At 41.2% G+C, this 15754-nt stretch overlaps 1 protein-coding gene across 4 annotated transcripts in view; it reads right to left on the bottom strand.

The window, feature by feature from the left end:
* Positions 1-4355: 4355 nt before the first annotated feature.
* The window catches only part of AP4E1 (adaptor related protein complex 4 subunit epsilon 1), a 35840-nt gene continuing 24441 nt past the window's right edge, over positions 4356-15754 (bottom strand). For all 4 annotated transcript variants that reach the window (XM_050966877.1, XM_050966878.1, XM_050966879.1 and 1 more), the window contains 5 exons: positions 14878-15136; positions 13219-13794; positions 9251-9435; positions 7354-7511; positions 4356-6987 (listed from right to left, as the gene is read on the bottom strand). In XM_050966877.1, coding sequence (XP_050822834.1) covers positions 6827-6987; positions 7354-7511; positions 9251-9435; positions 13219-13794; positions 14878-15136 — 1339 coding nt within the window. In that variant the 3' untranslated portion in view covers positions 4356-6826. The remainder of the gene's footprint in view (positions 6988-7353; positions 7512-9250; positions 9436-13218; positions 13795-14877; positions 15137-15754) is intronic.

Genomic DNA, 15754 nt, shown 5'->3' with positions numbered 1-15754 from the left:
CAACTATCAGCATCAAAAGAAGGATGAATTACTACATAGTGGCAAGTACACAAAAATAGAAGAAGTTTTAAGGCAGGTCTACACTTAAAACACTGCAGCTGCACCACTGTAGCGCTTTAGTGAAGACACTACTAGGCCGACAGGAGATCTTGTCCCCTTGGCATAGTTAATCCACCTCCATGAGCAGTGGTAGCTATGTCAAAGCCCTCCCCACCAACATAGTGCTATTTACATTGCTGTTAGGGTCAATGTAACTGCGTTGCTGAAGGATGTGGATTTTTCATATCCCTGAATGATGTAGCTCTACTGATGTAAGTTTAGTGTAGACCTGGCCTTGGAATGCTCTTGTGAGGTCTGGCTATCTCCTTCTTTAACTCTATTACAACGTGGGCACTTTGCAAGAACTGGCTAATTATGAATGTCAGATGGAAAGTAACCATTGACTTTGCTAAACATTGTAAAATATGTCCTCTTTAGAAAACCGTTCAACATCTCCCATCTCTATAACTCAGTTCTATTTACATGGGACAATTAAAGTATATTCAGTGCCCTCTGATGTACACTGTATATAAAATCCAATTTGCAAAGATTTCATTGTCTTTGTTTCTGTAGCAACTTGCAAAAAATGTCAAAGAGCCCTTAGTTCACAATAAAACACCAAAAGGAAGTTGTGTCATCCTGGTTCAGTCAGACTATGACTCAAAATCCTACACGTCAATAATTACATTTTCTCTAACTACAAAATAGCTTTAAAAGCCAGCCTGAGACAATTCTTCAAGCATAAGTGCTAAAATGCAGACACAACATTGAGGTTTTGCACAAGTTACAAGACACAGCAAAATATCCCTATTTTAAATAAAGGCCTGGTGGCTATTCCTGACCTTCAGGTAAAGTCTCAATCAGATCTATTCATCCTTATGAATCTGTGTTCCAGTAGATTCGTAGGAAGAGTGAATGCAGCATGTATGTTGTGGGCTTTTTAGAAATAATTTGTACTATGTCAGCTAATAAACCAATAAATTACAAGGAAAAGATGAAATGCAGATGTGCACATAAATGCAGAATCATGCAAGAAAAAGTATAGTGTATAAAGATAAGTGTATAAGCTTTAAATACAACATTAGAATATGGATAGTCTTGTAAATGGTGGTTAAGCACATAATTAGTGCTCGGTTTGACACACGTCTACTGCCCCCTGGTTTTAAACTTTCAGAAGCTGACAACACAAATCTGTGCAGCAGGGAGTTACAGAGCAGGTCCAGGGAAGAAAGTTCATGTGAAGTGATTCCTATATCCTGCACACACTAATGCCATCTATCTTTCTCTTGCTTTGCCTTCACATGAGACTACACAGCCTGCAATGGTGACTGTAGCTTTACAGCTGCATTAATGCCCTTTTCCAGACACTAGAGAGAAGTTGGATGGGTCTCAGACATTATTTTAAAAAAATATTTCCCTCTCATTCCATTGGCTGCAAATCTTAGTTTTGGGGAGAGTGACAGGTGAGACGAAAGGGGAATTAGCAGAAATAAAGGGAAATCCTGTGCCCAGTAAGAGAGAGAATTTCACCTTACAATTATTCTATGTCCTGTCAACCCGCACAATGTGGTTTCCTTTCTTCCACAGGCATGGTGGCAGCTTCAAAATTGTCAATCAGATTGTTAAGCACAGGACAGACTGTTGTCACAGAATTGCCCATAAACTCTAAACTTGCAATAACTCTAGGATATTGCTGAAACACAGAAGACATTTTTAAAAACAGGGGTTACTTACTAGTAACTGCTGTTCTTCAGCACAACACCTCTAGTGTTGAGCTGCAGAACTATATAAAAATGTTATCTGCTGGGGCTGCAGGAGTGCCCTTGTACTAGGATGAAGTCATCTGCTCAATCTAAATATGGGAATACACTCCTCCCACACATCAGTTCCTTCTCCCTAGCCGCAGAGTCCTGCAACACACAGCACTACAGGGCACAGAAGGCGGCGGGTGGGTAGTTTGAAGGCACAGAGGCAATTTTTGAGGAACAGTTACTAGGAAGCCTCTGGGCATTCCCACTTGTGGGGACACGTCCAGACTACCCGCCGTATCAGCGGGTTAAAATCGATTGCTCAGGGATCGATATACCGCGTCTAATCTAGACGCGATATATCGATCCCCGAGCGTGCTTATATCGATTCCGGAACTCCATCAACCCCAACGGAGTTCCGGAATCGACACGGAGAGCCGCGAACATCGATCCTGCGCTGTGTGGACGGGTGAGTAATCCGATCTTAGATATTCGACTTCAGCTACATTATTCACGTAGCTGAAGTTGCGTATCTAAGATCGATTCCCCCCCCTAGTGTGGACCAGCCCTGGGAGATTAGCAAGCAGTGCCCTGCAGACAATGGGCGAGGTGTTCTAGGCAGAAATGGACTGTAGCACCATCTTACCAAGTCTGTCTAAGGCTAGCTAATTAGCCTGCAGCCATATGAGAGAGTTCTGTTTAGCTCTCTGTGTTGGAGACAAAAGAAAGAGGTGTGCTCCCTTCCACAGAAGTAGTGATTACATCATCTTAATAGAGACACTCCTAGCACCTCGCAGTGGACACTGCTTTTTTATATAGTTCTGCACTTCAATTCTAGAGGCTGGCTCTCACACATGGGAATACACAGAAGCCCTTGAAGAAGAACCAGACATTTAATATAGAAACTATGTCTGTGGTTTGCACTACCTAATTAAAAAAAATATGACAGGGTGGAACAGATTAGTGTCTACATCCTTTTAAAAGTAGGGAACTTGAACAGGTAAGGAAAAATTTCCTTTGTCTTATAAAGGCTCAGGTTTCCAAATCTCACAGCTGGGACCATAGTGAATTAATCAGCACAAAACATGAGTAACAAAGGTAGGCTATTTAAAACTGGAATTATATAAATAATAATACTTACATTATTTTGTACAGAATCTTTTAAGTGTTATACAAAAGACAAAATAAAATAGGAAGACTATTTATTTCCCTACAGCACTGATGTGGTTGCCAGGTAAGAACTCTTAATCTCTTAAAAGGTTTTCATTATAAAAATTAGAGTAAGGACAATATAAATTGTTGTAGAATTACCTAAATCAGTGGTTCCCAAACTTGTTCCGCCACTTGTGTAGGGAAAGCCTCTGGCGGGTTGGGCCGGTTTGTTTACCTGCCGTGGCTGCAGGTTCGGCCGATTGCGGCTCCCACTGGCCGCGGTTCACTGCTCCAGGCCCATGGGAACTGCTGGAGGCGGCAGCCAGTACGTCCCTCATCCTGTGCTGCTTCCAGCAGCTCCCATTGGCCTGGAGCAGCGAACCGCGGCCACTGGGAGCCGCGATTGGCCACACCTGCGGACACAGCAGGTAAACAAACCAGCCCAGCCTGCCAGGGGCTTTCCCTGCACAAGCGGCAGAACAAGTTTGGGAACCACTGACTTAAATAAACCCCACTATGCCCATCTGACCACCGCCCTCCATTTTACAGATCAGGAAATTGATGCAGAGAGGTACAACTGACTTGTTCCAGAACAGATGCATTCAGGGCTAGATTTGGAGCCCCAAAATTCCCAGTTCCTGCCCCAAACTCTAGCAGCCATGTGCCATATGAACAGCAAGCTCAAAGCTGATAGCCCCTGCCCTAAAGAGAGGTAGACAGGGGAGTACAAGGATACGAGACAATATCCACAAGATAGGCTGTGATCACAGCATACCAACAGCCGAAGCATTGTCTAGTTTTTTTTGTAGGCAATAACACCATTGCATTAATCAACTCTACGAATGATGAAAGCATGAATGCTCAACCACACAATTTTCCTGTGGTGCCTAGATCATAATGTGGCTCAATTCCAAAAACGATATGAAGAAGCCATGGGATAAAAAATGCTACTGAAAGAATAGACCCAAGAATAATGTGACATCTACACTTCGTATATAGTACTTGAAGCTGGAATACTTGTCATTACTAACTGCCATGGTGAGCAAACCTAGTGAAATACATATGCTACGTTCTTTGTCACTATTTTGTTGCACTGAGAGAGAACAATCCTAATGGGGGCTAGTACTCTGTCATTCAGCAAGTACGTTTTTGTAATTCTGTAAAAACAGGCACTTCTGTCCCTGCTTGCTAACACATCTCATGTAATTTTTATGTACACAATGCTTGTCAGTATAGACAGAGCATTCGTCTGTCTTTTACTTAATCTCTTGGCAGTGGTAGTCTAGACCTGCAGCCATTAAATTACAAATCATCTACGTGGGGGAACAATCTTCAATGATATTAAATGCCATTATTCTAATAGTACCACTGTTAAGGTACACAGCACCAAAGACATATGTCCAGTTAAAACAGCTGTAAAACTGGGCTGGAGATTTTATTACGCACACATTATTAAATTACAGAAAAGTGTAAACACAATGAGAGATTAACACAATAGTTTTGGTAGACAATCTAAAAATAAAGGCTGTACCTTGGGTACAAGCACGCAAACCCCTTTATGTCACAGCAACATAAGGTCCTTCATTGTTTTCTCAGAATCTGCATATTTACAGCTCAAAGTGCATTAACTATATAATTAAATTAAACAAACCAAGGTGGAAAAAAGTAAGGATAAAGAGGTAAGTAAACAGAAGGCATTACTGGTTTGCTTCATATCAGAAGAGACTCAACATCCCATTAAAGAAATGGTGAAAAATACATAGGCCAGAACAGATATTACTGTAACTTTTTATAATACACGGAAATCCAATTATAGCACCCAAGCTGATTTACATTCTGTACTAGCAGGGAAATTAAAATAAGCTTTCATTCATACAAATTGTCCCAGAGCATTAAATATACATTACTTAATGTATGCAGAATGTTTAATATATTTACAGATTTAGTGCACTTTAATAAATCCCTCAATTAGAGGGTATTGTAATAGCAGTGACCAAAAGATCTTTTCTTACATCATAGTACCTGTGGTAATATAAGACAATTGGCTTAACCTCTAAAAGAAGTTATTAAAACAATCTTTTTAATCACATTTTTATATGATTTTATGAACATTTAACAAAAATGAGGCAAAATAAAAACAATTAATACTTTTCTTTCCTCCAACACTGATGTTTGCCACATGAAAACAGAGAATTTTAAGATACCTCCGAAGATTTCCTTTTCAATATAAAAACAGCATAAGGATAATGCAAATTGACGTAGAATACGATTTCCTTTGTATGCCACACTTGCGAGCATTGTTTGCACAAATGTCAATTCTTTTCAATTTAAAGAAAAATAGCTACTTGTGAATTATTGTAAAGTTGTGCGAGAAAGTGATGTGATCTAAATAAATGCAGATCACAGGATTCCAAGGCTTAGGTGCTGGATTTTGGGAATGGTAGTGGCAAAGAAGGGGAGAAACAATCCAGACACACACAGCATGCATGCTAAGCTGATTAGATCTATTAAGCTTTAGGGCTTGTGGACACAAAGCAGCAATGTACACTATGTGGGTGTGATTTCGAAAGTTCTCTAACACATTGTGTATTAGTTGGTTTGTGTAGACCCCGCCAGCGCACACTGAAAGTTCCCTAATGCACTTCAATGTAGTACTGTTTCAAACAGCACTAGAGTAAAACGCACTTGGGAACTTTTAGTGCATATCAGCAGGATCTACCAGGACCAGTTAGTGCACTTTAGAAATCACACTCCCACAGTGCACATTGCTGCTCCGTGCAAACAAGCCTTTAGAAAGATTCATAATCACACAATTACACCCAAACCATGTATAAGCAATAATTCACAAAGACTGGTAACCAATCAATAGATAATTAGCATTATAAAAGAAAACCAAGTAAATTCAAATGTTTCAGCCCAAATTAAATACACAGCACTTTCAATTCTGTTACACATCTATGATAAATCCAGTCTTAATATGTTCCTCTACTATCCTTTTGAAAAATCTCTTTGGGACATGCACAGTTCTTTTGATGATTGCTACAGGCTTCTACCAAAGGCAAGTGTAGAAGAGGAATAAAATGAAAATGACAAGGAGCTGCAGATACCATACACATGACTTGGATAGCAATGGATCTCCATCCAATTCAGCTATCACCATACAATTCCCAGTTTTAGACACCTCTCCCATTTTCCAAAGACTGTGTGGACGCCATTAGTCAAATCCTTAACTGGTAAATGACTGAAAGATCCCATGCAGTACTTCTGACCAATTAAAGCCAGTGAAACAATTATGAAGCGTGCACTTGAATGCTCTGTGGTAAGATAACATACAATGGGCAACAGCCAGTATGGGTCTTGTTTCCAATAGTGCTTAAAATGCAACTTTAGAAAAAGCTCATTAATGAAGTAAATGATAATGTTAAAGACAAGCATTTGAGTCATTTTTAGAGTAAAGCTGACTTCATAGTAGTGATGTTTTCCTTAAAATAATATTTAGTGCTAAGTAGCTGCTCCTAAGGGTAAAGGGTTGCTACATACAAAAATTACATAATAGAAAATAAATACTTTCAATCATCTACAATAAACTAAGAAATATACATTTCATTTAAACAGTTAGCAATACTTCATCGGGTTATTTGTCAGTAACTGTACAATCCTGAGCACATTTCTGCAGGCACATCGAAGATCATCCTACTTTCCTGTTAGTCCACATGGCATATGCCAGTTTCCGGGGGGTGGGGGTGGGGGTGGGGAGGGTGGTGTCAAACCACCTTTGAGTATCGTCTTAACTCATTTTGCTTTGGTAAACATTTGTGTAACCCTGTAAGTCTTTTGTATGAATTTATTTTTACACCACTAGGTTAGAAAAGCAGGCACTGTTGCAATTAAGATTCCGCCATCATCTTTTGACACTGATACAATAAACTGTCTGGAAGAGCAGAACAAGAGGATCTAAACCAGAGTGCCAGTGTCCTTGCATGAGTACGACAATGCAGCAGACAGGGGATTGATGGAAGTAGCTGGCATGCCGCTATTCCCTCGTTACCTTAAAAACAACAAAGACAACAAATACATTTAAAACTAAAAGAAATAACTGCAATTCATATTAAATATAATTCAAATTGAAATGTCCTTTCACATGTAACATTTTTCTGCCCTCTTCTTCTCTCACACCTGCAACTCATTCCATGCTTCACCAAACATCATTCCTAATTAGCCCCCTTGTCTCTCCCAATTTCATGCCTTATTTCACACAAACTTTCAAAGCTTGCCTGCCAGTTCCCTCACCTCTTTCAAAATACTTCTGAAAACATATCTATTTTCGGAAGTACTGAAGATAAAAACATATGAGCTGCAAAACCATGGGCACTTACAGCACCAAGATATAGAATATAAATGTTAATTCACTCACCAATAATTTCAACAATATGAAGCTTTAGTTTCTGCTTCAGGGCATTCAGAGCTATTGAGAGAGATCCCTGAGAAGGTGACATATTTATATTTTGTTTCACATCATTAGAAAAGGACAGCCACAGTCTCCCAAAGTCTTCAGTGGTAATTTTCATTGGTCTGAAAATTTTTTAACACACATCTGAGTAAAACAACCTCTGTATTATTCTGAATATATCTGATCTCCAAAATCATCTGTATCTGAAAACCATTATTTAGCAAAGCAAACAAACAATTTTAAAAATGCACTTGTCGAAACACAACCCTTCTACTCCACAATACAAAGAGCCTGAATTGCTTTTTACAGAAATTAAATTAAATTAAAACATTACCAAAAAAAATTAAACTAAAAAAAGATAATTTAGCTTAAACATTAGTGCTGACCAACTGCAGATTAATGCCACTTAAATTGCCAAGTTATAAGTGCCTGAAATAAAGAGTTCACTGTGAAAATCTTATAAATGTTGCTCTCAAGTACAAAGTCTAATTTAAAAACAAATTGGCTGCTTGAACACAAAATGTCACTTCCACTACTTCAGGAATGAAAAATAAAGAGCACGAGCTGTTTTTACAGTAAAAGTGGTCAGTCCTCTCACACAATTTGGGTCCCTGCATTTAAAATAAACTCACTCAGTTTCAAAGATTTACAATTTACTTTCTGTTGAAGCAACATGCCTTTATTATCCTTTCTGTCCAATCAGTTTCATTCAACACTCCAAAAGGGTATTTCATATTTCCAGTGAATGTGTCCAAGTGAAAAAGCATTCTTTAGTCTTATGGGAGTTGTACTTAGCTTCTGAATTCATAATTCAGTGGAAATCAATATTTTGGATAATCTAGGTAACTGCATCATTTCTAAAGATAATTATTTGGCCAGACACCAAAACTAAGCTAAGCTAAGCTATCTTCTGCAGTCAGAGGTATTAACATTTTTTACTATCCAAAACCTTTGTGGCAACATTACTAAGTGCCTTGTCTCACCACAAAACACCATATTTTCCATAGTAGCAAATAAGTAGTGGATACTAAAAAAAAATTAAGTGTTCGTACAGAACAAAACAGAGTTAATCTTTACAGTGTGGTTTTGAGACAAATTTATTATTATTATTTGGAATAAAAACCTAAACTCCAAGGAGAGATGTTGGGAAGAGGGAGAAGAGAAGAGGAGAAAAAGATTCATGCCTGAATTACTAATCTCAGTCTTTCTTGTAGTACAATGCAAGGAATTTAGATCATGCCATCTTAATTTACAACAGAACAACTTTTACTATCTCAAATATACATTTAAAAAGCAAAAAGGAAGGTAGCAGAAAAGCCGGTGAAAGTCACTATGTATATAATCTTTAAAGCCATGAAAACAATGTGAACTTTAATGCTCACTGAAGGTGTTGGACTGACATTCCTCATTTCTGAAATCCTCAATTTATAAAAGACTAGGCACAGCAAAGCAATTGCTGTACTAGCCTCCTTACACTGTCCCTGCTATGAATGCTCAACATGGACAGATGATTATTAAAGATGAGCAGGTTGCTCAGTCTCCATGCGTATTCATTCCAGGCTCTTTCTGCTGAGACTGCCAACGAAGGAGCCAGTTGTGATGATGGGGGGAACTGTGATGGCATTACTGGCCTCTAGGAACCAGACTAATGCCAACACACTTATTTCACATATTAATAGGCCATTAACAAGTGGTGACATACTGTACTAACATCACCAGTCTGAATCAGATTAACAACCAACAGCCCACAGACAAAAGCCTCTATTTCCCATCATCAGCCTCCTGAGCCATCCTGTGCTATTTACTACTTCGACTGCAATACCAGATTTTTTAAAACAGTCTTATTTTATCAGTGACTTACCTGATGAAATCTGACAGTGAGAAAGTTAGTGAAAACTCAAGGTGAGTATCTGTATCTAGATGATAACTAATGGAGCCAGAGAGAATGCCCTCTGTACAGACTTTTTCCAACTGCACACACTTTTGGCATCTTTCTATGCTTTGAGCTTCTATTACAGGAAAATGACAGCTAAGACTCTCAAAGATCTACAAATAAAGAAAAAAGTTAAGAGGTATAAAAAATATTCAGATTACTGTCAACTAGAAATTGCTAATCCAGAGTTTACAATCCCTGAACACACCAGGACTGATTCCAATCTTACACTCATGTAACCTAATTGACTGCAATGGCATCAATCCCGATTTCCATTAGGTGTGAGATCAGGATCACAAAGGACAATCCCACCCCAACATGCATACTAAATTACATTTAACTTCTATGGAAAGGCACACGGCAGTTTCACTAGTCAAACAATGACATTCCAAACAGTCAACTCAACTTCTCTACCAGGATTTTATTGTAAAATAGCCATTTGTTTTAGCAGAGGGTGAACAGGAAATCTTGTAAGCAGAGAATGCCCTTTGAACTGCTCTCACTGTACTCCATCGTTGCTGAATAGAACCATAATACTGTTGCATATTTTATCTACCACATTGTAAATTTACCCAGGAGTATTGTACTGCTGGTTTGGGTTTAACTGTAAAATTTTACAGAAATACACTTCGACTAACTATTCAAAGTGAATTTAGTGCTCAGGAAAGTTGTTGAACTGACAGTCCTGGAAACTGAAAGCCTTGATTTATCCCCAAAACAAGTTCACACTGCAGACAGTGAAACTGCAAGATTCCATTTCCATCGACATTCAGTCTTTGGCCTCTGCTGAGACTGCCACTCTGCCACAGCACAGATGCCAACTGTGGTAGCAGTCTGTGGTATGGATACTTGTCAGCTAACAACAATATAACCAACTAGATATGTGATGGCCGCAACCCAGCATGATTCAAACCAGAAATTCTACAGGAAAAAGGCATCAAAAACCTATTACCAGGCCGCTGTTAAAGCTACTTCTAATAAGCCTTTTGCTTATTTCCATTGATCCAGTTAGCAATGGACTGCTGCAGAAACAGATCTGATGATTCTGTACCTGAATTCCCCTTCAGTGGATTCCCTCTCCTCTCCTACCCCAAAAGTCTACCCTTCTGCTTTCGAACAAGAAACAATTTCTATAGATCAGTCAGCACTCTTATGAATATTGAATATCCAATGCTCAATATTATCACTGGCATATACTGTCATTTTGAGGATATCTAACCATGTTTCAGGTATGTGCGAATGGCCACATCTTGGAATATAGCAAGATCCACGGACATTTATAGCAATCCATAAATACTTTTTAGGGTATATCTACATTTGAGGTGTGATTCCCAGCTTGCAAACATATACCCATGCTAGCTCTGCTCGCGCTAGTGCCTAAAAGTAGCAGTGTGTCTTCAGCAGCACAGCCAGCAGCTCAGGCTAGCCACCTGAGTACATACCCAAATGTACATGAGGAGGCTAAACCCAAACAGCCAGCCATACTGCTGTGGACACACATTTATTTTTAGGCAGTCACTCAAGCAGAGCCAGTGTGGGTATGTGTACCCCCTCCCAGTTCAAATGTAGGCATACCCTTAGATTAATTAACACATGTAAAAGTTTGAGGTTCAATCAATAAGATTTTTCTATTACACCCTTAACAGTTTTTTACCATGATCTTCCTTTACCAACCAATATACAGTAACTCCTCACTTAACGTTGTAGTTATGTTCCTGAAAAATGCGACTGTAAGTGAAACGATGCTAAGCTAATCCAATTTCCCCATAAGAATTAATGTTAGGAGGAGGGGGGAGTAGGTGTCAGGGAAATTTTTTTCACCAGACAAGGCTACATACATATATATATATATATATATACACACACACACACACACACACACACACACAGAGCATACATTTAAAACAATTTAATACTGTACACAGCGATGATGATTGTGAAGCTTGGTTGAGAGAGAGAGAGAGAGATGCATTTCTAAGGGTATGTCTACATCTACAATTTTGCAGCGCTGGTTGTTACAGCTGTATAGGGCCAGCACTGCAGAGTGGCCACACTTACAGCAACCAGCACTGCAAGTGGTGTTAGATGTGACCACACTGCAGCGCTGTTGGGCTGCTTCAAGGGGGGTTCGGGGAACGCGAGAGCAAACCGGGGAAGGAGACCAGCTTCGCCGCCGTTTGCTCTCGCGTTCCCCGAACCCCCCTGCAAACCGCAGGGAAGGAGACCTGCTTGCTCGGGGGTTCGGGGAACGCGAGAGCTAACCGGGGAAGGAGACCAGCTTCGCCGCCGTTTGCTCTCACGTTCCCCGAACCACCCTGCAAACCGCAGGGAAGGAGACCTGCTTGCACCGGGGTTCAGGGAACGCAAGAGCAAACCGGGGAAGGAGACCAGCTTTGCCGCCGTTTGCTCTCGCGTTCCCCGAACCCCCCTGCAAACCGCAGGGAAGGAGACCTGCTTGCTCGGGGGTTCGGGGAACGCGAGAGCAAACCGGGGAAGGAGACCAGCTTCGCCGCGGTTTGCTCTCGCGTTCCCCGAACCTCCCTGCAAACCGCAGGGAAGGAGACCTGCTTGCTCGGGGGTTCGGGGAACGCGAGAGCAAACCGAGGAAGGAGACCAGCTTCGCCGCGGTTTGCTCTCGCGTTCCCCGAACCCCCCTGCAAACCGCAGGGAAGGAGACCTGCTTGCTCGGGGGTTCGGGGAACGCGAGAGCAAACCGGGGAAGGAGACCAGCTTCGCCGCGGTTTGCTCTCGCGGTCCCCGAACCCCCCTGCAAACCGCAGGGAAGGAGACCTGCTTGCACGGGGGTTCGGGGAACGCGAGAGCAAACCGCAGGGAAGGAGACCTGCTTGCTCGGGGGTTCGGGGAACGCGAGAGCAAACCGGGGAAGGAGACCTGCTTGATTACCAGAGGCTTCCTCAGGTATGCTGGGATACCTGCTTATTCCACGGAGGTCAAGAAAAGCGCTGGTAAGTGTCTACACTTGATTACCAGCGCTGGATCACCAGCGCTGGATCCTCTACACCCGAGACAAAACGGGAGTACGGCCAGCGCTGCAAACAGGGAGTTGCAGCGCTGGTGATGCCCTGCAGATGTGTACACCTCCTAAGTTGCAGCGCTGTAACCCCCTCACCAGCGCTGCAACTTTGTGATGTAGACAAGCCCTAAGTACACTGCCTTTTTAATCAGATCAGTAAGCTGAGACAGCAAGCTGCTGCCAGGAAGCTCCCTCTGTCCTGAGCTCTGTCGTGTTCCCCCACCCCCCATGGAGATGGGGTAAGTGGGGTGCAGGAGCAGGGGGACACCCTGACATTAGTCCCCTCCCCGCTCCCAAACAGCAAGCAAGAGGCTCCTGGGAGCAGCTCCAAGGCAGAGGGCAGGAGCAGCACATGGCTGTGGGGGGAGGGGCAGCTGAACTGCCAAGCAATTGATAGCCTGCTGGGCAGCTGCTGCACAGGGAACTTAGGGGAGCAGGGAGCTGATAGGGGGGCTGCCTGTCCACCCTGGTTCCAAGCCCCCACTAGTTAGCTGCAAATGGCTGCTCTTCCTGCAAGCAGTGGACAAAGCCGGCAGCTGCAAAAAGACATTATAAGGGAGCATTGCACAACTTTAATGAGCATGTTCCCTAATTGATCAGCAAGTTAACCGGGAAGACTAGGTGAGGAGTTACTGTACAAATCCCAGATGTAGCTGAAGTCCTAAAGAAATCTCTAAAACATCTTGACTGGCCTCACTACATGAGAAGAAGAATAGTAATACGTCTGATTCCTTAACAGTCATGAAAAGCTTATCAACTGTCTGAACTACCTGAAAAGAAAAACTCACTGTGTGTCATAAGTAAAAAACAGAGGAAACCAATGGTTCTCTTCTATTGTACAAGTAACAATTCATTTTCTTACCTTAAAATGCTCTGTACTTTCAAACACTAGGTTCACAGTTTTGAGTGGTGAGGTGCTGTTGTTGGCAACAAACAGGACAAGCAATGAACAGTCATCTGTCCAAACTTTACACGAGTACACAGTCAGGATGTCACGGCTACAAAGCTCTACTATTTCTGAATGAGGGTGACCAGCTAGTTCTTCTGGTAAGCAAAGACTCAAGGGGGCCTTATTGGCAACTATATCTGGAACATTTTGGGGAGGCTGAAAAATTTCAATATTACTATCAGCAAACAAAGAAGATGTCGATAGTCTACAGTTTGAAAGCTTCTCATCCAGTCCAGCTTCTGTTAGGGATTGCGACATATCAAATGATACACTAGTTTCCAAAACTTCTGAAGAACTCAGTGAGACTTTCCTTAATCCGAGATGTTCATTGTCCTGAAAGTTTTCCTTATTGTTAGGAGTTGTATCAGGTAAAGGACTGAAAGGCAAGGTAGCAATATTTTGGAAGCTAGATGCTTCTTCGCTATTCTGGGTTTCACTTATTTTTGATTTTTTTTTTAACTTCTGATTGATGGTGTCTGCTCTCCCCATCTGAAGAAAAAACAGAAGAGATTTTTACATTTATTTATTTTCTTTGACTTGGTGACTGGTTTAATTAACAGAGTGAAGCCTGTCTGGAAGGACCAGAGACAAAGGGCAAATAAAAGTTAACTGTCCAACAGAGGTGACCTTTAAATAAAGATTTGTTTTACAATATGCACTGGACACTGCTTAGGACACTTAAGAAGTTACACCTCTACCCCTATATAACGCTGTCCTCAGGAGCCAAAAAATCTTACTGCGTTATAGGTGAAACCGCGTTATATTGAACCGGCTTTGATCCATTGGAGTGAGCAGCCCCACCCCCACAGAGCACTGCTTTACTGCGTTATATCCGAATTCGTGTTATACTGGGTCGCGTTATATCAGAGTAGAGGTGTAGTTTGAGGGTACTGGAGTTGTTCAGTAGTGCAGGCATCATTGTGGTTCCTGTACAATTAGGAAATTCTTTATCTTCTGTTGAAAAGCATGTATATGTACACAAAGATTTTGCAGAAAATCAGGGATAAGATACTAAGATTTGAATAAGCAGTGCTGATAAAGGTCACTAGTAGAAGAGTCTTTGAATGGTGAGTGATTTTACTTCTCACATTCTACCACACCCAGGCACAAGTTATGGAAAAGGTGTCAGTCTTAACCTATACTGCCAGGTATGCGAGCTCTGCAGCCTCCAATGGCTCTTTGAAGCTGGGTTAAAGGTACCGAATACTTGGGAAGCTTAGCATAGTTTGAGCTTTGTGAGGAGGCAGGGCAAGCAAACAGGGGAGCAGTGTGAACACAGGGGAGTTCTGACTACTCAGGACAATTCACTCCGAAGTCTTTAATAACCGAAGAAGTTGCTTGATTTTAAAATCTGTCATTTTAAGTATTTTTTGCTCCTTTCTTTTTAGGAGCCCCAATAAACAGGTTCTTTAGGTAATGACAGCTATTTCCAATCTCCTTTTTTTAATTCATGTCACATTCTAAATGCTACCGAACAATGATTTGAGAGCAGCTGTACATAAATAACTGTAATTAAACACAGCTATTTTGTAAACTTTGTAACTTGTAATTTATAAAAAAAAAATCACATACCAGACTAATAGTGCTGTTTGACCCTAGCCCAACAAACAATGTTGATGCTAGCTGCTGCTTCTCCTTTTCTTCCTCCGAAAGGCTGACTACCTGTTGCTCAGACTGCATCAGAGTAGGATCGACTACATGTCCTATTAATATGCTATCTAGAGGAACAGGTTGTGTTTTATCTTCTTTTCCTGTTTTGTTCTCTTTTTTCGGGAGGTAGCCTTCTTTCCCCCATAATTTCCTCACACCATCAAGTTTCAGACAATTGGTCCTAAAAGGATATGTAAATAAAGCAGGGTCAGCTTGTGAAAGTGCTATTCCAAAAAGCAAAGCCATTTTTACAGAGAATTCTGTTAATTTGCATACACTTTGCACTCTAACATCCCAATGGACAGGAGAATAGAAACTAGCCTTCTTCTATCTGCATGGACATTCCATGCTAGCAATTTTCTCTGCTACTAGCAAAGCGCCACGCAAATACACACTCAGTCCCTGCTGTGAAATAAGCAAGAAGTTGATATTATGTCCAGTTTGCGCTCAGCTATCTAGGTTTTTATATACATCAGCTATTACAAAAAACTCTCTTTCCTTCACTTGATATCAATATTTTGGTTGTAGATTTGACCATATGTAATTTAGATGGCGTCACTAAAGGTGATGAAGATCCAGGAAGTGGGATTTAACAGACATGGGCCAGATGCTGAGAAAACTGATACCTGCACACAAGTAAGTCTCATTCTTGATGTTGAGATTTCTGTTGTTCCAGAGGAACTGAATTGTTTCAACAGATCATAATCATCTAGAGTGAGGACTTCCTTGGATAAATTGGGCCAATCTCATGTAAGGCTTTGAAGATTGGGAATGGGATCTAGAATTTGACAGGGTGTTC

The sequence above is a fragment of the Gopherus flavomarginatus genome, chromosome 9 (genome assembly GCF_025201925.1).
Source record: "Gopherus flavomarginatus isolate rGopFla2 chromosome 9, rGopFla2.mat.asm, whole genome shotgun sequence".
NCBI classification, from domain to species: domain Eukaryota; kingdom Metazoa; phylum Chordata; order Testudines; family Testudinidae; genus Gopherus; species Gopherus flavomarginatus.
This window is presented reverse-complemented; position numbering and strand designations above follow the sequence as displayed.